The sequence below is a fragment of the Mustelus asterias genome, unplaced genomic scaffold, assembly GCF_964213995.1.
Source record: "Mustelus asterias unplaced genomic scaffold, sMusAst1.hap1.1 HAP1_SCAFFOLD_1637, whole genome shotgun sequence".
Taxonomy (NCBI): Eukaryota; Metazoa; Chordata; class Chondrichthyes; order Carcharhiniformes; family Triakidae; genus Mustelus; species Mustelus asterias.
In genome coordinates, this window is record NW_027591582.1 from 35,014 (window position 1) to 61,716 (window position 26,703).

At 47.0% G+C, this 26,703-nt stretch overlaps 2 protein-coding genes across 3 annotated transcripts in view; one reads left to right on the forward strand and one right to left on the reverse strand.

Moving 5' to 3' along the window:
• The window catches only part of brf2 (BRF2 general transcription factor IIIB subunit), a 76,355-nt gene that overhangs the window by 34,939 nt on the left and 14,713 nt on the right, over positions 1-26,703 (reverse strand). The gene's annotated exons all lie outside the window — the stretch shown is intronic.
• LOC144488530 (STAM-binding protein-like) overlaps positions 6,548-26,703 on the forward strand; it is a 32,768-nt gene continuing 12,612 nt past the window's right edge. The window contains exons 1-4 of the mRNA XM_078206585.1: positions 6,548-6,710; positions 21,033-21,250; positions 24,091-24,166; positions 26,167-26,262. Of these exons, the coding sequence (XP_078062711.1) occupies positions 21,048-21,250; positions 24,091-24,166; positions 26,167-26,262 (375 nt within the window). The 5' untranslated portion in view covers positions 6,548-6,710; positions 21,033-21,047. The remainder of the gene's footprint in view (positions 6,711-21,032; positions 21,251-24,090; positions 24,167-26,166; positions 26,263-26,703) is intronic.

Sequence of the window (26,703 nt, forward strand, 5' to 3'; positions counted from 1 at the left end):
AAACGAGATGCTTAAGTTGGTATTCAGAGAATCCCCACAGTGCAGAAGCAGGCTACTCGGTCCATCAATCTACACTATCTCTCCGACAGAGCATCTTACCTATCCCCATAACTCTATGTATTTACCCCCATAATCCACACATCCTGGCACACCAAGGGGCAATTTAATATGACCAATCCATTTGACCCATTGGGTCTGCACCGACCACAACTCCACCCAGGCTCTATTCCCGTAACCCCACATATTTACCCTGCTAATCCCTGACACTAGGGGCAATTTAGCATGGCCAATCCACCTAACCTGCACATCATTGGACACTAAGGGGCAATTTAGCATAGCTAATCAACCTAACCCGCACATCTTTGGACAGTGGGAGGAAACCATAGCACCCGGAGGAAACCCATGCAGACACGGGGAGAACGTGCAGACTCCGCACAGACAGTGACCCGAGGCCGGAATTGAACCCCGGTCCCTGGCGCTGTCAGGCAGCAGCGCTAACCCACTGTGTCACCGTGCGGCCCTTCTTCCCTGCTGCCATCAGACTTTTGAATGGTCCTATCACATATTAAGCTTTCTTTCTCTTCACCCTATGGGTAACTGTGACACTATATTCTGCACCCGCTCCTTTCCTTCTCCCCTATGTACTCTATGAACGGTATGTTTTGTAACGCGTAAGAAACAATACTGTATCCCAATACATGTGACAAAAATAAATCAATTCAAAATATTGACTTTGCCAGCACCCGATGCAAAATAGTCATTAAAAGCCCACACCTGGTCCTCCAAAAACATGACAAGACTGGATCATGTGAGTGCCACAATTCACCTACAAAGCAATTAGGTACTTTACACTGCACATTTCTACCCAGCCAACGGCAGAAGTCTTACCTCAATCAAAGGCCTTTGCCACCTGCGTCAAACTGCTGCCCCCAAAACCACACGATGTTAAGCGACCCGCCTAATTGCAAACATCGTGACTTTCAATAGGTTCATTCCCCCATGGCAAACCTGTTAAACAACATTGAACAAAGCAACGCTAAGTCAGGATTTACCGTAACCTAGAAGCCCAGGCTCATGCACTGGGAACATGGTACCATATAGCTATGATTGTAACACTACATTCTGCACCCTCTCCTTTCCTTCTCTATGAATGGTATGCTTTGTACAGCGCGCAAGAAACAATACTTTTCACTGTATCCCAGTACATATGGCAATAATAAATCAAATAATACTTTTCACTGTATCCCAATACATGTGACAATAAATCAAACAATACTTTTCACTGTATCCCAATACATGTGACAATAATAAATCAAACAATACTTTTCACTGTATCCCAATACATGTGGCAATAATAAATCAAACAATACTTTTCACTGTATCCCAATACATGTGACAATAATAAGTCAAACAATACTTTTCACTGTGTCCCAGTACATGTGACAATAATAAATCAAACAATACTTTTCACTGTATCCCAGTACATGTGACAATAATAAGTCAAACAATACTTTTCACTGTATCCCAATACATGTGACAATAATAAATCAAACAATACTTTTCACTGTATCCCAGTACATGTGACAATAATAAGTCAAACAATACTTTTCACTGTATCCCAATACATGTGACAATAATAAATCAAACAATACTTTTCACTGTATCCCAATACATGTGACAATAATAAATCAAACAATACTTTTCACTGTATCCCAATACATGTGACAATAATAACTCAAACAATACTTTTCACTGTATCCCAACACATGTGACAATAATAAATCAAACAATACTTTTCACGGTGTCCCAGTACATGTGACAATAATAAATCAAACAATACTTTTCACTGTGTCCCAATACATGTGACAATAATAAATCAAACAATACTTTTCACTGTATCCCAACACATGTGACAATAATAAATCAAACAATACTTTTCACTGTATCCCAACACATGTGACAATAATAAATCAAACAATACTTTTCACGGTGTCCCAGTACATGTGACAATAATAAATCAAACAGTACTTTTCACTGTATCCCAATACATGTGACAATAATAAATCAAACAATACTTTTCACTGTATCCCAATACATGTGACAATAATAAATCAAACAATACTTTTCACTGTGTCCCAGTACATGTGACAATAATAAATCAAACAATACTTTTCACTGTATCCCAATACATGTGACAATAATAAATCAAACAATACTTTTCACTGTATCCCAGTACATGTGACAATAATAAATCAAACAATACTTTTCACTGTATCCCAGTACATGTGACAATAATAAATCAAACAATACTTTTCACTGTATCCCAGTACATGTGACAATAATAAATCAAACAATACTTTTCACTGTATCCCAGTACATGTGACAATAATAAATCAAACAATACTTTTCACTGTATCCCAGTACATGTGACAATAATAAATCAAACAATACTTTTCACTGTATCCCAGTACATGTGACAATAATAAATCAAACAATACTTTTCACTGTATCCCAGTACATGTGACAATAATAAATCAAACAATACTTTTCACTGTATCCCAGTACATGTGACAATAATAAATCAAACAATACTTTTCACGGTGTCCCAGTACATGTGACAATAATAAATCAAACAGTACTTTTCACTGTATCCCAATACATGTGACAATAATAAATCAAACAATACTTTTCACTGTATCCCAATACATGTGACAATAATAAATCAAACAATACTTTTCACTGTGTCCCAGTACATGTGACAATAATAAATCAAACAATACTTTTCACTGTGTCCCAGTACATGTGACAATAATAAATCAAACAATACTTTTCACTGTATCCCAATACATGTGACAATAATAAATCAAACAATACTTTTCACTGTATCCCAACACATGTGACAATAATAAATCAAACAATACTTTTCACGGTGTCCCAGTACATGTGACAATAATAAATCAAACAGTACTTTTCACTGTATCCCAATACATGTGACAATAATAAATCAAACAATACTTTTCACTGTATCCCAATACATGTGACAATAATAAATCAAACAATACTTTTCACTGTGTCCCAGTACATGTGACAATAATAAATCAAACAATACTTTTCACTGTGTCCCAGTACATGTGACAATAATAAATCAAACAATACTTTTCACTGTATCCCAATACATGTGACAATAATAAATCAAACAATACTTTTCACTGTGTCCCAGTACATGTGACAATAATAAATCAAACAATACTTTTCACTGTGTCCCAGTACATGTGACAATAATAAATCAAACAATACTTTTCACTGTATCCCAGTACATGTGACAATAATAAATCAAACAATACTTTTCACTGTATCCCAGTACATGTGACAATAATAAATCAAACAATACTTTTCACTGTATCCCAGTACATGTGACAATAATAAATCAAACAATACTTTTCACTGTATCCCAGTACATGTGACAATAATAAATCAAACAATACTTTTCACTGTATCCCAATACATGTGACAATAATAAATCAAACAATACTTTTCACTGTATCCCAATACATGTGACAATAATAAATCAAACAATACTTTTCACTGTATCCCAATACATGTGACAATAATAAATCAAACAATACTTTTCACTGTGTCCCAATACATGTGACAATAATAAATCAAACAATACTTTTCACTGTATCCCAATACATGTGACAATAATAAATCAAACAATACTTTTCACTGTATCCCAATACATGTGACAATAATAAATCAAACAATACTTTTCACTGTGTCCCAATACATGTGACAATAATAAATCAAACAATACTTTTCACTGTATCCCAGTACATGTGTCAATAATAAATCAAATCAATGTCACCATGGCTGTGAGTTTCTGGATTAATAGTCCAGGGATAATACCACTCGGCCATCGCCTCCCCAGCTGAAGAATATGATGCACTGGGCAGTGAATTCACCTCTTTTCAATGCTGTCTCCAGCATGTCCGCCAAGTCTCTCACCAATTTTACAGACACACCATAGAAAGCATCCTTTCCGGATGTATCACAGCTTGGAATGGCCCCTGCTCTGACCAAGACCGCAAGAAACCACACAATTTTGTGAATGAAGCCCAATCCATCACACAAACCAGCCTCCCATCCATTGACTCTGTCTGCACTTCCCGCTGCCTCGGGAAAAGCAGCCAGCATAATCAAGGACCCCCACGCAGCCCGGACATTCTCTCTTCCACCTTCTTCTGTTGGGAAAAAGATACAAAAGCCTGAGGTCACGTATCAACCGACTCAAGAACAGCTTCTTCCCTGCTGCTGTCAGACTTTTGAATGGACCTACTTCACATTAAGTTGATCTTTCTCTACACCCTAGCTACGACTGTAACACTACATTCTGCACTCTCTCCTTTCCTTCTCTATGAACAGTATGCTTTGTCTGTCTAGCACGCAAGAAACAATACTTTTCATTGTATCCCAGTACATGTGACAATAATAAATCAAACAATACTTTTCACTGTATCCCAGTACATGTGACAATAATAAATCAAACAATATTTTTCACGGTATCCCAATACATGTGACAATAATAAATCAAACAATACTTTTCACTGTATCCCAGTACATGTGACAATAATAAATCAAATCAAATCAATGCCTCCATGGTTGTGTGTGGAAATTAAATTCTATTAATAGAAATCTTGAATTTAAAGCTAGTCTCGGTCATAGTGCCTATGAAACTATCACCGATTGTTTAAAAAACCCAGCTAGCTCAATGATGCCCTTCAGGGAACAAAATATGAACATATGAAAATGGAGAAGCAGACCACTCTGCCATTTAAGATTGCGGCTGATGCTTATCCTGTCTGGTCTACAGGTGACTCCAGACCCACAGCAATGTGGTTGACTCTTGACTGCCCTCTGAAATGGCTGAGTGATTCACTCAGTTCAGAGGAAACCAGGGATGGGCAAGAAATGCTGGCCTTGCCAGTGGCACCCACATCCCATGGGCTATGGGGAAAGAGGAGGAGAGTGAGACTCGATGGCCAGAATGGGTCATTCCACGAACAGGCAGGTAGAAGGAGGGCAGGGAGTGAGTTACATTGGCAACTGGGTGGAGGCTTACTGAGTTTTGAGGATTGGGAATGAAGGTGTGAGAGCTTGGAACTAGCTGGGTAACCGCACAGTGGTTAGCACTGCTGCCTCACAGCGCCAGGGACCCAGGTTCGATTCCCAGCTTGGGTCACTGTCTGTGCGGAGTTTGCACGTGGAAAAGTGTGAGGTTAGAAATCATAGAAACCCAACAGTACAGAAAGAGGCCATTCGGCCCATCGAGTCTGCACCGACCACAATCCCACCCAGGCCCTACCCCCATATATTTTACCCACTAATCCCTCTAATCTATGCATCCCAGGACACTAAGGGGCAATTTTAGCATAGCCAATCAACCTAACCCGCACATCTTTGGATTGTGGGAGGAAACCGGAGCTCCCGGAGGAAACCCACCAGGTTATGCACTTTGGAAGGAGGAATGGAGGCATAGACTGTTTTCTAAATGGGAAAATGCTTAGGAAATCAGAAACACAAAGGGACTTGGAGTCATTGTTCAAGATTCTCTTAAGGTTAACGTGCTGGTTCAGTCGGCAGTTAGGAAGGCAAATGCAATGTTAGCATTCATGTCGAGAGGGCTAGAATACAAGAGCAGGGATATACTTCTGAGGCTGTATAAGGCTCTGGTCAGACCCCATTTGTAGTATTGTGAGCAGTTTTGGGCCCCATAACTAAGGATGTGCTGGCCTTGGAAATGATCCCTGGAATGAAGAGCTTGTTGTAGAGAAACGGTTGAGGACTCTGGGTCTGTACTCGTTGGAATTTACAAGGATGAGGGGGGGATCTTATTGAAACTTACAGGATACTGCGAGGCCTGGATAGAGTGGACGTGGAAGAGGATGTTTCCACTAGTAGGAAAAACTGTAACCAGAGGGCACAACCTCAGGCTAAAGGGACGATCCTTTAAAACAGAGATGAGGAGGAATTTCTTCAGCCAGAGAGTGGTGAATCTGTGGAACTCTTTGCCACAGAAGGCTGTGGAGGGGCCGGGTCATTGAGCGTCTTTAAGACAGAGATAGATAGGTTCTTGATTAATAAGGGGATCAGGGGTTATGGGGAAAAGGCAGGAGAATGGGGATGAGAAAAATATCAGCTATGATTGAATGGTGGAGCAGACTCGATGGGCCGAGTGGCCTAATTCTACTCCTATGTCTTATGGTCTTGTCCGTGTTTGCGCGAGTTTCCTCCAGGTGCTCCAGTTTCCTCCCACAGTTTGAAAGACGTGCTGGTTCGGTGCTAAATTCTCCCTCAGTGGAACCCGAACAGGCGCCGGAGTGTGGCGACGAGGGGAATTTCACAGTAACTTCATTGCAGTGTTAATGTCTGGAGGGAAGGTTTGTCCCTGTTCCTGATGATTGACAGCTGGGCGGGACCAACAGGACGGACACGCTGATTGGGTTTCGTCAGTGGGCGGAGTTTGGGCAGGCGCGCGTTGTGATTGGTCGGTGGGCGGGGTTTGCCAACAACCCCCCCCACCCGGGGGTTTCCCATGAAGCAGCGCGAGTGGGCGGGGCTGGGGCCCAGTAGCTGCCGCTCATCCTGGCTCCAGTGAGCAGGAAGCGAGTGAAGGAGAAACGAGCGCCGGAGCGGTCGGGGGCGCCGGACGGGTGAGTGAGAGGCATCGCGATCACCCTCCTCCTCCGCCTCCCTATTCTGTTTTATATCCTCCAGCGGGCTGGGGGCAGAATGCCGGCCAGACGGAGCGGGGGTGTTCGGGAAGGAGAAGCAGGGCGTGATCCGGGATCGTGACCGCAAATGGCACTGGCAGTGGCTCAGCCTCATTCCCCTGAGAGCCGGACCCGCCCCCTGACACCGGGCTCCTCCCCCTGACACCCGGGCCCCGCCCCCTGACAACCGGACTCCTCCCCCTGACAACCGGACTTCTCCCCTGACACCGGGCTCCTCCCCCTGACACCGGGCTCCTCCCCCTGACACCGGGCTCCTCCCCCTGACACCGGGCTCCTCCCCCTGACACCGGGCTCCTCCCCCTGACACCGGGCTCCTCCCCCTGACACCGGGCTCCTCCCCCTGACACCGGGCTCCTCCCCCTGACACCGGGCTCCTCCCCCTGACACCGGGCTCCTCCCCCTGACACCGGGCTCCTCCCCCTGACACCGGGCTCCTCCCCCTGACACCGGGCTCCTCCCCCTGACACCGGGCTCCTCCCCCTGACACCGGGCTCCTCCCCCTGACACCGGGCTCCTCCCCCTGACACCGGGCTCCTCCCCCTGACACCGGGCTCCTCCCCCTGACACCGGGCCCCTCCCCCTGACACCCGGGCCCCGCCCCCTGACAACTGACTCCTCCCCCCTGACACTGGGCTCCTCCCCCCTGACACCAAGCTCCTCCCCCCTGACACCGGGCTCCTCCCCCTCAGAGCCAGACCCACCCCCTGACAACCGGACTCCACCCCTGACAACTAGGCTCCTCCCCATAATAGCCAGACTCCTCCCCCTGATAGCCAGGCTCCTCCCTCCAACAGCCAGGATCCTCCCTCCAACAGCCAGGCTCCTCCCCTGATGGCTGGGTCCCCCCCCTGCCCCCCTGACAGTCCGGCCCCTCTCCCAGGGAGCCGGGCTCCTCCAACCTACTTCTGCCACTGTTATCCATAACCAGGTCCCTTGTATGAGCTGGAACACATTGATTATCATGGGGTGCAGCCGAAGAATCGCCCACCGCAATGCCCTGTCAAGTGACTGAGCCCTCAGAGAAATTCCAGCTGACTAGGTAGCTGGCATAGAAATAGCAGACAAGGGTGTTGCAGTGAATGTCATATATTTAGACTTTCAAAAAACCTTTGATTAATTATCACAGGATGGGCAAAAGACAAAGCTTAGGGCATGAGGTGACCAAAGAGCCGACTCGATAACAAGTTGTCCTGAACCGGAACTGTGGGAAAGAGCAAGAAAGTGGGACAAGCTGAGTTATTCTTGCAGAAAGCCACCAGAGTCACAACAGGCCGAATGGCCTCCAGTGCTGTTACCATTCTATAACATAGCAGAGACTAAGGGATAGAGGGTAATGACGAAGATTGGAGAAAGGTACAAAGCGGGATTCCATAAGGGTCATGCCAGTTATTCATAATGTACATTAGGATTGGGAATAAGTAATTGGATATCAAAGTTCACCGTGGATACCAAACTAGGGGCAGAGGTAACTCTGACGAAGATTGCAACATGGAGTCCTGTGCACTGTTCTGGTTTCCATATCAGAGAAAGAACAGAGACCCACTGGAGAAAAAGATTAGCACTGGAACAGAGAGATTACAGCTATCAGGAACTGACGGCAACATAGAGAGAAACTTGAGATCTTCCCTGGGACCATACTCAAACAAACCCCTGCTTGCAAAACGCAAACATCTGTTGTTAAATGTGATCCCGCAGTTGGGCAGCACTTGCTGACCAATCCTGAGTGTGCTTGTAACTACCTTGAGGTAATCAGTCAAGGCCGTAAAATGACTGAATTACTCTTGCCAGAAGCAACATTATTAGAGGTTATATTAAATCATAGAATCTACAGTGCAGAAGGAGGCCGTTTGGCCCATCGAGCCTGCTCCGACACAAATCCCACCCAGGTTCTGTCCCTGTAACCCCACATATTTATCCTCCTAATCCCCCTGACATTAAGGGGCAATTTTAGCATGGCCAATCCACCTCACCCGCACATCTTTGGACTGTGGGAGGAAACCGGAGCACCCGGGGGAAACCCATGTAGACACAGGGAGAACGTGCAGACTCCACACAGATAGTCGCCCAAGGCCAGAATTGAACCCGGGTCTCTGGAGGTTTGAGGCAGCAGTGCTAACGATTGTGCCACCCGTAAGCTCATACACAAGCACCCATACTTTGCAAACAAAAGGAATTCATTCAAGCCTTCAGCCTTTTTTGGAGCTTGGGGAACCGATATGGGCAATGCGCTGGCACAATGGTTAGCACTGCTGCCTCACAGCGCCAGGGACCCAGTTTCAATTCTGGCCTTGGGCGGCTGTCTGTGTGGAGTTTGCACATCCTCCCCGTGTCTGCGTGGGTTTCCTCCGGTGCTCCGGTTTCCTCCCACAGTCCAAAGATGTGCGGGTTAGGTGGATTGGTCATGCTAAAATTGCCCTTAGTGTCCTGGGATGCGTAGGTTAGAGGGATTAGTGGGTAAATATGTTGGGATATGGGGGTAGGGCCTGGGTGGGATTGTGGTTGGTGCAGACCCGATGGGCCAAATGGCCTCCTTTTGCACTGTAGGGATTCTATGATATACGAACTTCTATGATAGTTTCCCACTGCTTTCTCCATGGCAACGCCTCGACCAATCAGAGAACAATCGGCACCCTTTCCTCCCGCAGTTGTGCTTGTTTGAAATGAGGTTTTCTTGCATTTATCCTGATGAGTGCAAGACGCAAAACTTTGACAACATGTCCGTCCTGCCAGCAACGCCTCCCTAGATTCTGGAATGCTCCCTGCGGATTAAAAGGTGGCAAGTACAAGCCTGCTTTTCGAGAAAGCAGGAATGGAGCAAGCTAGGAACAGGAGGCCAGTAATTCTTACATCAGGAATCTAGAAAATGCTTGCATCTATTATTAAGATAGCACATTAAAAAATATATAGAGATAACATGATTGAACAGAATCAAGATGGATTTTTTGAAAGGGAAAGTCTGTACATGAATCACAGAAATGTGTCCAGGTATAGCAAACATTTTGGATGGTACTTTAGCCTTTATTACATTATTGTGTCCAGTTTTGGTCTCCTGATATGAGGAAGGATGTGGGGGCACTGGAAGCAGTTCAGGAGAAGTTTACCAGATTGATTCCAGGGACAAAAGGGCTGTCGTACGAGGAGTGTGGTTTGAGCACTTGGGCTTGTGCTCGCTGGAGTTCAGAAGAATGAGGGGGGATCTAATCGACGTATATAAAATGTTCAAGGGGATTGATAAAATGGACGTTGAACAGATATTCCCCCTTGTGGGACAGTCGAGGACAAGAGGTCATAGATATAGAGCGAGAGGCAGGAGGTTCAAAGCTGAGATGGGGAGAAACTACTTCTCTCAGAGGGTTGTGAATCTGTGGAACTCTGCCCCAGAGTGCAGCAGATTCGGTCGATATATTTCTGACGGAAAGTGGGACAAAGGGCGATACGAAGCAAGCAGCTAAGTGGAGTTGAGACCAGGATAAGATCAGCTATGATCATATCAAATGACGGAGTGGGTTCAAAGGGCTGAGTTGCCTACTCCCGCTCCTAATTCCTCTGCTCCTATTAGTGTAGAAGAGTCACAAAGTCTTCCTTGGGATTATATAGGGACACTACATCTGGAGCACTGTGCACGGTTTTGGTCACCTTCGCTAAGGGAGGCCTCAAATGAGGGAGAGGGAGCGCAGTGAAGATTCACTGGACTGGTTCCTGGGTTGAGGGGATCATTATATGAGGGGAGGTTTGAGTGACGCAGGCTTATACTCCCCAGGAGTTTAGGAAAACAAGATGTTACCTAATTGAAGCATAACGTTCCAAGAGGGATTGACAGTGTAGAGGCTGGGAGGCTGTTTCCCCTGGATGCGGGCAAGAGAGAGAGCCCTGAACTGGTGATCACTGCCTCAGAATAAAGGGTTGGCCAGTTAGGACTGAGGGGAGATTTAAATTCCCCTCCAACCGGTGTGAATCTTTGACATTCTCTTGCCCGGAGAGAAGTCAACACTCTAACGGTGAAAATTTGGCACACACTGGGGAAGCTCGATCGGTTGTAAACTTTAAACCTGAGATGTCTCGAACTTTGTCAACCGAAACGATCAAGGGACATGGCAGGCACGCAGGGTTCAGTTGGAGGTCAGCCTCAATCTGAATGAGTGGCAGAAGAGACTTGAGGGGCTGAATGGCCTCCTCCTATTCCCATTCTTCCATCACCACCACTCTTGGAGTAGATCATACCCTGGGAATCCTGACCCGTCGTCACTCTGCTACCCCATTACTGTTAATCATAGAATCCCCACAGTGCAGCAAGAGGCCATTCGACCCATCGAGCCTGTACCAACTCTCCAACAGAGCATCCTATCCAGGCCCTCTCCCCCAACCTATCCCAATAGCCCCATGCAATTACCGTGGCCAATGCACCTAACCTGCACATCTTTGGACACTGAGGGGCAATTTAGCATGGCCAATGCCACTAACCTATCCAACTTGGGACAATAAGGGAGAACAATGATCAGTGTGATTGAGAGGTTACAGTGTGTGTTCAATGGGACAGTGATCAGTGTGATTGAGAGGTTACAGTGTGTTCAGTGGGACAGTGATCAGTGTGATTGAGAGGTTACAGTGTGTGTTCAATGGGACAGTGATCAGTGTGATTGAGAGGTTACAGTGTGTGTTCAGTGGGACAGTGATCAGTGTGATTGAGAGGTTACAGTGTGTGTTCAATGGGACAGTGATCAGTGTGATTGAGAGGTTACAGTGTGTGTTCAATGGGACAGTGATCAGTGTGATTGAGAGGTTACAGTGTGTGTTCAGTGGGACAGTGATCAGTGTGATTGAGAGGTTACAGTGTGTGTTCAATGGGACAGTGATCAGTGTGATTGAGAGGTTACATACAGTGTGTGTTCAGTGGGACAGTGATCAGTGTGATTGAGAGGTTACAGTGTGTTCAGTGGGACAGTGATCAGTGTGATTGAGAGGTTACAGTGTGTTCAATGGGACAGTGATCAGTGTGATTGAGAGGTTACAGTGTGTGTTCAGTGGGACAGTGATCAGTATGATTGAGAGGTTACAGTGTGTGTTCAGTGATCAGTGTGATTGAGAGGTTACAGTGTGTGTTCAGTGGGACAGTGATTAGTGTGATTGAGAGGTTACAGTGTGTGTTCAGTGGGACAGTGATCAGTGTGATTGAGAGGTTACAATGTGTTCAGTGGGACAGTGATCAGTGTGATTGAGAGGTTACAATGTGTTCAGTGGGACAGTGATCAGTGTGATTGAGAGGTTACAATGTGTTCAATGGGACAGTGATCAGTGTGATTGAGAGGTTACAGTGTGTGTTCAGTGGGACTGTGATCAGTGTGATTGAGAGGTTACAGTGTGTTCAATGGGACAGTGATCAGTGTGATTGAGAGGTTACAGTGTGTTCAATGGGACAGTGATCAGTGTGATTGAGAGGTTACAGTGTGTGTTCAATGGGACAGTGATCAGTGTGATTGAGAGGTTACAGTGTGTTCAGTGGGACAGTGATCAGTGTGATTGAGAGGTTACAGTGTGTTCAATGGGACAGTGATCAGTGTGATTGAGAGGTTACAGTGTGTTCAATGGGACAGTGATCAGTGTGATTGAGAGGTTACAGTGTGTTCAGTGGGACAGTGATCAGTGTGATTGAGAGGTTACAGTGTGTGTTCAATGGGACAGTGATCAGTGTGATTGAGAGGTTACAATGTGTTCAATGGGACAGTGATCAGTGTGATTGAGAGGTTACAGTGTGTTCAGTGGGACAGTGATCAGTGTGATTGAGAGGTTACAATGTGTTCAATGGGACAGTGATCAGTGTGATTGAGAGGTTACAGTGTGTTCAATGGGACAGTGATCAGTGTGATTGAGAGGTTACAGTGTGTTCAGTGGGACTGTGATCAGTGTGATTGAGAGGTTACAGTGTGTTCAGTGGGACTGTGATCAGTGTGATTGAGAGGTTACAGTGTGTTCAGTGGGACTGTGATCAGTGTGATTGAGAGGTTACAGTGTGTTCAGTGGGACAGTGATCAGTGTGATTGAGAGGTTACAGTGTGTGTTCAGTGGGACAGTGATCAGTGTGATTGAGAGGTTACAGTGTGTGTTCAGTGGGACAGTGATCAGTGTGATTGAGAGGTTACGGTGTGTTCAATGGGACTGTGATCAGTGTGATTGAGAGGTTACAATGTGTTCAGTGGGACAGTGATCAGTGTGATTGAGAGGTTACAGTGTGTGTTCAATGGGACAGTGATCAGTGTGATTGAGAGGTGACAGTGTGTTCAGTGGGACTGTGATCAGTGTGAATGAGAGGTTACAATGTGTTCAGTGGGACAGTGATCAGTGTGATTGAGAGGTTACAGTGTGTTCAGTGGGACAGTGATCAGTGTGATTGAGATGTTACAGTGTGTGTTCAATGGGACAGTGATCAGTGTGATTGAGAGGTTACAGTGTGTGTTCAGTGGGACAGTGATCAGTGTGATTGAGAGGTTACAGTGTGTGTTCAGTGGGACAGTGATCAGTGTGATTGAGAGGTTACAGTGTGTGTTCAGTGGGACAGCGATCAGTGTGATTGAGAGGTTACAGTGTGTGTTCAGTGGGACAGCGATCAGTGTGATTGAGAGGTTACAGTGTGTTCAGTGGGACTGTGATCAGTGTGATTGAGAGGTTACAGTGTGTTCAGTGGGACTGTGATCAGTGTGAATGAGAGGTTACAATGTGTTCAGTGGGACAGTGATCAGTGTGATTGAGAGGTTACAGTGTGTGTTCAGTGGGACTGTGATCAGTGTGAATGAGAGGTTACAATGTGTTCAGTGGGACAGTGATCAGTGTGATTGAGAGGTTACAATGTGTTCAGTGGGACAGTGATCAGTGTGATTGAGAGGTTACAGTGTGTGTTCAGTGGGACAGTGATCAGTGTGATTGAGAGGTTACAGTGTGTTCAGTGGGACTGTGATCAGTGTGAATGAGAGGTTACAATGTGTTCAGTGGGACAGTGATCAGTGTGATTGAGAGGTTACAGTGTGTGTTCAGTGGGACAGTGATCAGTGTGATTGAGAGGTTACAGTGTGTGTTCAGTGGGACTGTGATCAGTGTGATTGAGAGGTTACAGTGTGTTCAGTGGGACAGTGATCAGTGTGATTGAGAGGTTACAGTGTGTTCAGTGGGACTGTGATCAGTGTGAATGAGAGGTTACAATGTGTTCAGTGGGACAGTGATCAGTGTGATTGAGAGGTTACAGTGTGTGTTCAGTGGGACAGTGATCAGTGTGATTGAGAGGTTACAGTGTGTGTTCAGTGGGACGGTGATCAGTGTGATTGAGAGGTTACAGTGTGTTCAGTGGGACTGTGATCAGTGTGAATGAGAGGTTACAATGTGTTCAGTGGGACAGTGATCAGTGTGATTGAGAGGTTACAGTGTGTGTTCAGTGGGACAGTGATCAGTGTGATTGAGAGGTTACAGTGTGTGTTCAGTGGGACTGTGATCAGTGTGAATGAGAGGTTACAATGTGTTCAGTGGGACAGTGATCAGTGTGATTGAGAGGTTACAGTGTGTGTTCAGTGGGACAGTGATCAGTGTGATTGAGAGGTTACAGTGTGTGTTCAGTGGGACAGTGATCAGTGTGATTGAGAGGTTACAGTGTGTGTTCAGTGGGACAGTGATCAGTGTGATTGAGAGGTTACAATGTGTTCAATGGGACAGTGATCAGTGTGAATGAGAGGTTACAATGTGTGTTCAATGGGACAGTGATCAGTGTAATTGAGAGGTTACAGTGTGTGTTCAATGGGACAGTGATCAGTGTGATTGAGAGGTTACAGTGTGTTCAGTGGGACAGTGATCAGTGTGATTGAGAGGTTACAATGTGTTCAATGGGACGGTGATCAGTGTGATTGAGAGGTTACAGTGTGTTCAGTGGGACTGTGATCAGTGTGATTGAGAGGTTACAGTGTGTTCAGTGGGACTGTGATCAGTGTGATTGAGAGGTTACAATGTGTTCAATGGGACTGTGATCAGTGTGATTGAGAGGTTACAATGTGTTCAGTGGGACAGTGATCAGTGTGATTGAGAGGTTACAGTGTGTGTTCAGTGGGACAGTGATCAGTGTGATTGAGAGGTTACAGTGTGTGTTCAATGGGACAGTGATCAGTGTGATTGAGAGGTTACAGTGTGTTCAGTGGGACAGTGATCAGTGTGATTGAGAGGTTACAATGTGTTCAATGGGACGGTGATCAGTGTGATTGAGAGGTTACAGTGTGTTCAGTGGGACTGTGATCAGTGTGATTGAGAGGTTACAATGTGTTCAATGGGACTGTGATCAGTGTGATTGAGAGGTTACAATGTGTTCAGTGGGACAGTGATCAGTGTGATTGAGAGGTTACAATGTGTTCAATGGGACGGTGATCAGTGTGATTGAGAGGTTACAGTGTGTTCAGTGGGACTGTGATCAGTGTGATTGAGAGGTTACAATGTGTTCAATGGGACTGTGGTCAGTGTGATTGAGAGGTTACAATGTGTTCAGTGGGACAGTGATCAGTGTGATTGAGAGGTTACAGTGTGTTCAGTGGGACAGTGATCAGTGTGATTGAGAGGTTACAGTGTGTGTTCAGTGGGACAGTGATCAGTGTGATTGAGAGGTTACAGTGTGTTCAATGGGACTGTGATCAGTGTGATTGAGAGGTTACAGTGTGTTCAATGGGACTGTGATCAGTGTGATTGATAGGTTACAATGTGTTCAGTGGGACAGTGATCAGTGTGATTGAGAGGTTACAATGTGTTCAATGGGACTGTGATCAGTGTGATTGAGAGGTTACAGTGTGTTCAGTGGGACTGTGATCAGTGTGATTGAGAGGTTACAATGTGTTCAATGGGACTGTGGTCAGTGTGATTGAGAGGTTACAATGTGTTCAGTGGGACAGTGATCAGTGTGATTGAGAGGTTACAGTGTGTTCAGTGGGACAGTGATCAGTGTGATTGAGAGGTTACAGTGTGTGTTCAGTGGGACAGTGATCAGTGTGATTGAGAGGTTACAGTGTGTGTTCAGTGGGACAGTGATCAGTGTGATTGAGAGGTTACAGTGTGTGTTCAGTGGGACAGTGATGAGTGTGATTGAGAGGTTACAGTGTGTGTTCAGTGGGATAGTGATCAGTGTGATTGAGAGGTTACAGTGTGTGATCAGTGGGACAGTGATCAGTGTGAATGAGAGGTTACAGTGTGTTCAATGGGACAGTGATCAGTGTGATTGAGAGGTTACAGTGTGTTCAGTGGGACAGTGATCAGTGTGATTGAGAGGTTACAATGTGTTCAGTGGGACAGTGATCAGTGTGATTGAGAGGTTACAGTGTGTTCAGTGGGACAGTGATCAGTGTGATTGAGAGGTTACAGTGTGTGTTCAATGGGACAGTGATCAGTGTGATTGAGAGGTTACAATGTGTTCAGTGGGACAGTGATCAGTGTGATTGAGAGGTTACAGTGTGTTCAGTGGGACAGTGATCAGTGTGATTGAGAGGTTACAGTGTGTTCAATGGGACAGTGATCAGTGTGATTGAGAGGTTACAGTGTGTGTTCAATGGGACTGTGATCAGTGTGATTGAGAGGTTACAGTGTGTTCAGTGGGACAGTGATCAGTGTGATTGAGAGGTTACAATGTGTTCAGTGGGACAGTGATCAGTGTGATTGAGAGGTTACAGTGTGTTCAGTGGGACAGTGATCAGTGTGATTGAGAGGTTACAATGTGTTCAGTGGGACAGTGATCAGTGTGATTGAGAGGTTACAGTGTGTGTTCAGTGGGACTGTGATCAGTGTGATTGAGAGGTTACAGTGTGTGTTCAGTGGGACTGTGATCAGTGTGATTGAGAGGTTACAGTGTGTGTTCAGTGGGACAGTGATCAGTGTGATTGAGAGGTTACAATGTGTTCAATGGGACAGTGATCAGTGTGATTGAGAGGTTACAGTGTGTTCAGTGGGACAGTGATCAGTGTGATTGAGAGGTTACAATGTGTTCAATGGGACTGTGATCAGTGTGATTGAGAGGTTACAATGTGTTCAGTGGGACAGTGATCAGTGTGATTGAGAGGTTACAATGTGTTCAATGGGACGGTGATCAGTGTGATTGAGAGGTTACAGTGTGTTCAGTGGGACTGTGATCAGTGTGATTGAGAGGTTACAATGTGTTCAATGGGACTGTGATCAGTGTGATTGAGAGGTTACAGTGTGTTCAGTGGGACTGTGATCAGTGTGATTGAGAGGTTACAATGTGTTCAATGGGACTGTGGTCAGTGTGATTGAGAGGTTACAATGTGTTCAGTGGGACAGTGATCAGTGTGATTGAGAGGTTACAGTGTGTTCAGTGGGACAGTGATCAGTGTGATTGAGAGGTTACAGTGTGTGTTCAGTGGGACAGTGATCAGTGTGATTGAGAGGTTACAGTGTGTGTTCAGTGGGACAGTGATCAGTGTGATTGAGAGGTTACAGTGTGTGTTCAGTGGGACAGTGATGAGTGTGATTGAGAGGTTACAGTGTGTGTTCAGTGGGATAGTGATCAGTGTGATTGAGAGGTTACAGTGTGTGATCAGTGGGACAGTGATCAGTGTGAATGAGAGGTTACAGTGTGTTCAATGGGACAGTGATCAGTGTGATTGAGAGGTTACAGTGTGTTCAGTGGGACAGTGATCAGTGTGATTGAGAGGTTACAATGTGTTCAGTGGGACAGTGATCAGTGTGATTGAGAGGTTACAGTGTGTTCAGTGGGACAGTGATCAGTGTGATTGAGAGGTTACAGTGTGTGTTCAATGGGACAGTGATCAGTGTGATTGAGAGGTTACAATGTGTTCAGTGGGACAGTGATCAGTGTGATTGAGAGGTTACAGTGTGTTCAGTGGGACAGTGATCAGTGTGATTGAGAGGTTACAGTGTGTTCAATGGGACAGTGATCAGTGTGATTGAGAGGTTACAGTGTGTGTTCAATGGGACTGTGATCAGTGTGATTGAGAGGTTACAGTGTGTTCAGTGGGACAGTGATCAGTGTGATTGAGAGGTTACAGTGTGTTCAGTGGGACAGTGATCAGTGTGATTGAGAGGTTACAATGTGTTCAGTGGGACAGTGATCAGTGTGATTCAGAGGTTACAGTGTGTGTTCAGTGGGACTGTGATCAGTGTTATTGAGAGGTTACAGTGTGTGTTCAGTGGGACTGTGATCAGTGTGATTGAGAGGTTACAGTGTGTGTTCAGTGGGACAGTGATCAGTGTGATTGAGAGGTTACAATGTGTTCAATGGGACAGTGATCAGTGTGATTGAGAGGTTACAGTGTGTTCAGTGGGACAGTGATCAGTGTGATTGAGAGGTTACAATGTGTTCAATGGGACGGTGATCAGTGTGATTGGGAGGTTACAGTGTGTTCAATGGGACGGTGATCAGTGTGATTGAGAGGTTACAATGTGTTCAATGGGACGGTGATCAGTGTGATTGGGAGGTTACAGTGTGTTCAGTGGGACTGTGATCAGTGTGATTGAGAGGTTACAGTGTGTTCAGTGGGACTGTGATCAGTGTGATTGAGAGGTTACAGTGTGTTCAATGGGACTGTGATCAGTGTGATTGAGAGGTTGCAATGTGTTCAGTGGGACTGTGATCAGTGTGATTGAGAGGTTACAGTGTGTGTTCAGTGGGACAGTGATCAGTGTGATTGAGAGGTTACAGTGTGTTCAATGGGACTGTGATCAGTGTGATTGAGAGGTTGCAATGTGTTCAGTGGGACAGTGATCAGTGTGATTGAGAGGTTACAGTGTGTTCAATGGGACTGTGATCAGTGTGATTGAGAGGTTGCAATGTGTTCAGTGGGACTGTGATCAGTGTGATTGAGAGGTTACAGTGTGTGTTCAGTGGGACAGTGATCAGTGTGATTGAGAGGTTACAGTGTGTGTTCAGTGGGACAGTGATCAGTGTGATTGAGAGGTTACAGTGTGTGTTCAGTGGGACAGTGATCAGTGTGATTGAGAGGTTACAATGTGTTCAATGGGACGGTGATCAGTGTGATTGAGAGGTTACAGTGTGTGTTCAGTGGGACAGTGATCAGTGTGATTGAGAGGTTACAGTGTGTGTTCAGTGGGACAGTGATCAGTGTGATTGAGAGGTTACAGTGTGTGTTCAGTGGGACAGTGATCAGTGTGATTGAGAGGTTACAGTGTGTGTTCAGTGGGACAGTGATCAGTGTGATTGAGAGGTTACAGTGTGTGTTCAATGGGACAGTGATCAGTGTGATTGAGAGGTTACAATGTGTTCAGTGGGACAGTGATCAGTGTGATTGAGAGGTTACAGTGTGTGTTCAGTGGGACAGTGATCAGTGTGATTGAGAGGTTACAGTGTGTGTTCAGTGGGACAGTGATCAGTGTGATTGAGAGGTTACAGTGTGTGTTCAGTGGGACAGTGATCAGTGTGATTGAGAGGTTACAGTGTGTGTTCAATGGGACAGTGATCAGTGTGATTGAGAGGTTACAGTGTGTGTTCAATGGGACAGTGATCAGTGTGATTGAGAGGTTACAGTGTGTTCAGTGGGACAGTGATCAGTGTGATTGAGAGGTTACAGTGTGTGTTCAGTGGGACAGTGATCAGTGTGATTGAGAGGTTACAGTGTGTTCAATGGGACAGTGATCAGTGTGATTGAGAGGTTACAGTGTGTTCAATGGGACAGTGATCAGTGTAATTGAGAGGTTACACTGTGTGTTCAGTGGGACAGTGATCAGTGTGATTGAGAGGTTACAGTGTGTTCAGTGGGACAGTGATCAGTGTGATTGAGAGGTTACAGTGTGTGTTCAGTGGGACAGTGATCAGTGTGATTGAGAGGTTACAGTGTGTGTTCAGTGGGACAGTGATCAGTGTGATTGAGAGGTTACAGTGTGTGTTCAATGGGACAGTGATCAGTGTGATTGAGAGGTTACAGTGTGTTCAGTGGGACAGTGATCAGTGTGATTGAGAGGTTACAGTGTGTGTTCAGTGGGACAGTGATCAGTGTGATTGAGAGGTTACAGTGTGTGTTCAATGGGACAGTGATCAGTGTGATTGAGAGGTTACAGTGTGTGTTCAATGGGACAGTGATCAGTGTGATTGAGAGGTTACAGTGTGTTCAGTGGGACAGTGATCAGTGTGATTGAGAGGTTACAGTGTGTGTTCAGTGGGACAGTGATCAGTGTGATTGAGAGGTTACAGTGTGTGTTCAATGGGACAGTGATCAGTGTGATTGAGAGGTTACAGTGTGTGTTCAATGGGACAGTGATCAGTGTGATTGAGAGGTTACAGTGTGTTCAATGGGACAGTGATCAGTGTAATTGAGAGGTTACACTGTGTGTTCAGTGGGACAGTGATCAGTGTGATTGAGAGGTTACAGTGTGTTCAGTGGGACAGTGATCAGTGTGATTGAGAGGTTACAGTGTGTGTTCAGTGGGACAGTGATCAGTGTGATTGAGAGGTTACAGTGTGTGTTCAGTGGGACAGTGATCAGTGTGATTGAGAGGTTACAGTGTGTGTTCAGTGTTACAGTGATCAGTGTGATTGAGAGGTTACAGTGTGTGTTCAGTGGGACAGTGATCAGTGTGATTGAGAGGTTACAGTGTGTGTTCAGTGGGACAGTGATCAGTGTGATTGAGAGGTTACAGTATGTTCAATGGGACTGTGATCAGTGTGATTGAGAGGTTACAGTGTGTCAAATCAAAGCTCGGCACAACATTGAGAGCCGAAGGGCCTGTACTGTGCTGTACTGTTCTATGTTCTCTGTTCTAATTTAGCATGACCAATCCACCAAATCAGCACGTCTTTACAGGTGTGGGAGGAAACCGGAGCACTTGGATGAAAGACACACAAAACACGGGGAGAATGTGCAAACTCCATTCAGACAGTGACCTGAAGCCGGAATCGAACCCGGGTCCCTGGCGCTGTGAGGCAGCAGTGCTACTGTGGCACCACTTGCTCACGCCTGGAGGTGCCCGTCTCCGCTGTAGTTCAGTTCCTCAGGCGCTGACCACCCACTGATGGCCAACCCGATGTTGGCGGGTCTACATGAGGTGGTGCTCTACTGTGGAAGCATCACTGCTGAACCTGAGCGAAGGGAGCCATGGCAGAGACCCCCAGGGTTCCCAGTGTCCCTCTCACCAATGGGTCAGGGCTGTGTGCCTTTTACTGATCAGTACATTGAGGAGGGATTGTGAACTGGTTGACATTGCATTGTGTTCTGACACTGAGCAATCCTTTCCCTCGGCTAGAGTGAGCAGCGTGCGATGCCGGAACATTCTGATGTTAGCTTGTCTCCCGAGGAGCGGGTACGGGCACTCACCAAGAAGGGCAGCTCGGTGGACGTGAACGATGATGTCCCTCCACGGAGGTACTTCCGCTCCGGAGTGGAAATTATACGCATGGCCTCCGTTTACGTGGACGAAGGCAACCTGGAAAGCGCGTTCGTGCTCTACAATAAATACATCACGTAAGATCACTAACTATATTGCATGGTGCTGGGTAACTGAAGGAGAGGCAGTACTGAGGGAGCGCCGCACTGTCAGAGGTCAGTACTGAGGGAGCGCCGCACTGTCAGAGGGTCAGTACTGAGGGAGCGCTGCACTGTCAGAGGGTCAGTACTGAGGGAGTGCCACACTGTCAGAGGGTCAGTACTGAGGGAGTGCCGCACTGTCAGAGGGTCAGTGCTGAGGGAGTGCCGCACTGTCGGAGGGTCAGTACTGAGGGAGTGCCGCACTGTCAGAGGGTCAGTACTGAGGGAATGCCGCACTGTCAGAGGGTCAGTGCTGAGGGAGTGCTGCACTGTCAGAGGATCAGTGCTGAGGGAGTGCTGCACTGTCAGAGGGTCAGTACTGAGGGAATGCCGCACTGTCAGAGGGTCAGTGCTGAGGGAGTGCCACACTGTCGGAGGGTCAGTGCTGAGGGAGTGCTGCACTGTCAGAGGATCAGTGCTGAGGGAGTGCTGCACTGTCGGAGGGTCAGTGCTGAGGGAGTGCCGCACTGTCGGAGGGTCAGTACTGAGGGAGTGCCGCACTGTCAGAGGGTCAGTACTGAGGGAATGCTGCACTGTGAGAGGGTCAATGCTGAGGGAGTGCCGCACTGTCGGAGGGTCAGTACTGAGGGAGTGCCGCACTATCAGAGGATCAGTGCTGAGGGAGTGCTGCACTGTCAGAGGGTCAGTACTGAGGGAGCGCTGCACTGTCAGAGGGTCAGTGCTGAGGGAGCGCTGCACTGTCAGAGGGTCAGTACTGAGGGAGTGCTGCACTGTCAGAGGGTCAGTACTGAGGGAGTGCCGCACTGTCGGAGGGTCAGTGCTGAGGGAGCGCTGCACTGTCAGAGGGTCAGTACTGAGGGTGTGCTGCACTGTCAGAGGGTCAGTGCTGAGGGAGTGCCGCACTGTCAGAGGGTCAGTATTGAGGGAGCGCTGCACTGTCAGAGGGTCAGCATTGAGATTTTGAAACCAGTTAGGACGGGAGGATGTTTTTCAAATAAAAGTTTTTATTTGTTCATCCAATGTGGGCGCAGGTGGCTGGTCCAGTATTTATTGGCCATCCCTAATTCTCCCTTGTGAAGGTGGTGGGTGAACGCTGCAGTCCCTGTGGTGTAGGTACATGATGTGGAGATGCCGGCGTTGGACTGGGGTAAACACAGTAAGAAGTTTAACAACACCAGGTTAAAGTCCAACAGGTTTATTTGGTAGCAAAAGCCACACAAGCTTTCGAGGCTCTGAGCCCCTTCTTCAGGTGAGTGGGAATTCTGTTCACAAACAGAACTTATAAGACACAGACTCAATTTACATGAATAATGGTTGGAATGCGAATACTTACAACTAATCCAGTCTTTAAGAAACAAAACAATGGGAGTGGAGAGAGCATCAAGACAGGCTAAAAAGATGTGTATTGTCTCCAGACAAGACAGCCAGTGAAACTCTGCAGGTCCACGCAACTGTGGGAGTTACAAATAGTGTGACATAAATTCTGATTCTAGGATCGCATGATAAAGACTCAGGAGGAAAAAAGCAGAAATATTTATGTGAAATAGTGTGACATAAACCCAATATCCCGGTTGAGGCCGTCCTTGTGTGTGCGGAACCTGGCTATCAGTTTCTGCTCAGCGACTCTGCGCTGTCGTGTGTCGCGAAGGCCGCCTTGGAGAACGCTTACCCGAATATCAGAGGCCGAATGCCCGTGACCGCTGAAGTGCTCCCCAACAGGAAGAGAACAGTCTTGCCTGGTGATTGTCGAGCGGTGTTCATTCATCCGTTGTCGCACCAGGTACACGGTACATACTCTTGCAACTCGGCCAACGTTGTCTACCTGATACGCTGCAAGAAAGGATGTCCCGAGGCATGGTACATTGGGGAAACTATGCAGACGCTGCGACAACGGATGAATGAACACCGCTCGACAATCACCAGGCAAGACTGTTCTCTTCCTGTTGGGGAGCACTTCAGCGGTCACGGGCATTCGGCCTCTGATATTCGGGTAAGCGTTCTCCAAGGCGGCCTTCGCGACACACGACAGCGCAGAGTCGCTGAGCAGAAACTGATAGCCAGGTTCCGCACACACAAGGACGGCCTCAACCGGGATATTGGGTTTATGTCACACTATTTCACATAAATATTTCTGCTTTTTTCCTCCTGAGTCTTTATCATGCGATCCTAGAATCAGAATTTATGTCACACTATTTGTAACTCCCACAGTTGCGTGGACCTGCAGAGTTTCACTGGCTGTCTTGTCTGGAGACAATACACATCTTTTTAGCCTGTCTTGATGCTCTCTCCACTCCCATTGTTTTGTTTCTTAAAGACTGGATTAGTTGTAAGTATTCACATTCCAACCATTATTCATGTAAATTGAGTCTGTGTCTTATAAGTTCTGTTTGTGAACAGAATTCCCACTCACCTGAAGAAGGGGCTCAGAGCCTCGAAAGCTTGTGTGGCTTTTGCTACCAAATAAACCTGTTGGACTTTAACCTGGTGTTGTTAAACTTCTTACTGTGTAGGTACATCCACAGTGCTGTTAGAGAGGGAGTTCCAGGATTTTGACCCAGCGACAGTGAAGGAACAGCCGATATATTTCCAAGTCAGGATGGTGAGTGGCTTGGAGGGGAACTTGCAGGTGGTGGTGTTCCCCATGTATCTGCTGCCCTTGTCCTCCTCGATGGGAGAGGTTGCGGGTTTGGAAGGCGCTGTCTAAGGAGCCTTGACGAGTAGTTTCAATGACGAGTCGTCTCTCTGCCTCGTGTCTCTCTGATCACCTGCCATGTCTGCCCCGGGTGTGACATTATTGTTCTCTGCTTATCGCCCAGGTTGTTCTTGGAAAAACTACCCAAGCACCGGGAATATAAAACCAGCGTCATTCCGGAGAAGAAGGAGACGATCAAGGTAAGAAGGAGCCTCTTGGTGTAGCATTTCACACAGCCACCGTGCTGGGATAGTGGGGTCGAGTGCCAGACTTGCTCTTTGCCTAGTTTATCCATGCCTGGGGCAGCTTGTTCTGTGCGGTTACTCAGATCTGCAGCCACACTGTGTGTGTGTGTGTGTGTGTGTGTGTGTGTGTGGAGGGGCCCTGGGGGGAGCTCTCTCTCTCTGCCTCGATTAACTCTGATCAGTTAAGAATTCCTGTATTGATCTGCCGCTTGCTGCAAATGGGAATAATACAGTGGGTCAGTGTGTGTGTGTGTGTGTATTCGAGCTGTTCCTCAGCCTATTGTATTCAGGAATAATGAGTCCCCATTGTTGGATGCAGCGTTGAAGAGCAGGCAGAGGGGCGGGGGTGGACAATGTGCTTTTTGTGTTGCGGCTGGGATGCAGTGCCCTCACTGTGCTGCTCCCAGCTCTCGGCACCATAACTGCCAGGGCGCTGGGATTCCTTCTCAGGGTGCCACGGATCCCGGGCTTTGATTTGATTTATTATTGTCACATGTATTGGGATACAGTGAAAAGTATTGTTTGATTTATTATTGTCACATGTACTGGGATACAGTGAAAAGTATTGTTTCTTGCACACTATACAGACAAAGCATACCGTTCATAGAGAAGGAAACGAGAGAGTGCAGAATGTAGTGTTACAGTCATAGCTAGGGTGTAGAGAAAGATCAACTTAATGCAAGGTAGGTCCATGCAAAAGTCTGACAGCAGCAGGGAAGAAGCTGTTCTTGAGTTGGCTTGTACGTGACCTCAGACTTTTGTATCTTTTTCCCAACGGAAGAAGGTGGAAGAGAGAATGTCCGGGGTGCGTGGGGTCCTTGATTATGCTGACTGCTTTCCCCGAGGCAGCGGGAAGTGTAGACAGAGTCAATGGATGGGAGGCTGGTTTGAATGATGGACTGGGCTTCATTCACTTCGTAGTTCCTTGTGGTCTTGGGCAGAGCAGGAGCCCATACCAAGCTGTGATACAAGCAGGAAGAATGCTTTCTATGGTGCATTTGTAAAAGTTGGTGAGAGTTGTGGCGGACATGCCAAATTTCCTTAGTCTTCTGAGAAAGTAGAGGCATTGGTGGGCTTTCTTAACTATAGCGTTGGTACGGGGGGGACCAGGACAGGCTGTTGGTGACCTGGACACCGAGAAAACTGAAGCTCTCGACCCTTTCTACTTCGTCCCCGTTGATGTAGACGGGCATGTTCTCCTTTACACTTCCTGAAGTCGATGACTATCTCCTTTGTTTTGACTGGCATGCCTGGCTGGGATCAGGCTCGCCCATGGTGTCCTCCACAGTTGAGTTGCCAGAAGGGGCTTCGAGGTGAGGTTGTGGAGCCAGCACCATGTGACCCAATCCTGGTCAGACTGGGCAAGGCTCAGAATTGTGGGGCGGGGGGGAACTGGAAGAAAGCTGATGGGATGACACTTGCCCTCAGCCATTAACCTGTTCAGGGATGGATGATGATCCCATTGGCCCTATAAGGAGAAAGGGAATTGGAGGGACTGGGCAGCAGTTAAAGCAGTGTGTCCTTGACAATTTTTTGATCAAGTTGAGAGTTGACATTTGCAAAGAGTTTCTCATTTTAACAGTTCACGGGAAACTGTCATCAAATGAGCGCAGACTATGAAAATACTCTGTCGCCACACTCCGGCGGCTGTTCGGGTTATACCGAGGGAGAATTTAGCACCGAACCAGCATGTCTTTCGGACTGTGGGAGGAAACCCACGCAGACACGGGGAGAATGTGCAAACTCCACACAGACAGTGACCCAAGCCAGGAATCAAGCCCAGGTCCCTGGCGCTGTGAGGCAGCAGCGCTAACCACTGTGCCGCCCCGTCGATTGTACTGCAGGGTTTGAAAAGAGTGTGCAGGGTCAGTTGCAATGCTGCGAGTGAGGCTTTGACAGGGGAAAGCTGCCCAGTGTGAAACATTGTGCTTTTCCTTTCCCTGTGTGTGTGACAGAAGCTGAAAGAGATTGCGTTCCCAAGGGCCGAGCAGCTGAAGAGTGAGCTTCTGAAGAGATATGCCATTGAATATGCCGAGCATCAGGATCTCCAGGTAAGCACAGCTCAGCACAAGGTGAGCTGCACAAGCTGTCCCACCTTAGCTATCCAGTATCTTCCTCCGAGAGCAGTGCCCAGTGTGCAGAGGATCCCAGACAAACACTGTAACTGAAGGGGAAAAACATATCACCCACAGTCACTCCCGGCGTCGCTGGTGGCCCCCCCCCCCCCCCCCCACCGGCGTCGTTGGCACCCCCCCCCAGCGTTGCTGGCGGCCCTCCCCCTGGCATCGCCCAACTCTCTGTTAGCGAGTGACATCTCTGTTACCACTGACCCCTTTCTATTAGCGAGTGACGAGCTCTGTTATCACTGACACCTCTCTGTTAGCGAGTGACATCTCTGTTACCACTGACCCCTTTCTATTAGCGAGTGACGAGCTCTGTTATCACTGACACCTCTCTGTTAGCGAGTGACACTCTGTTATCACTGACCCCTC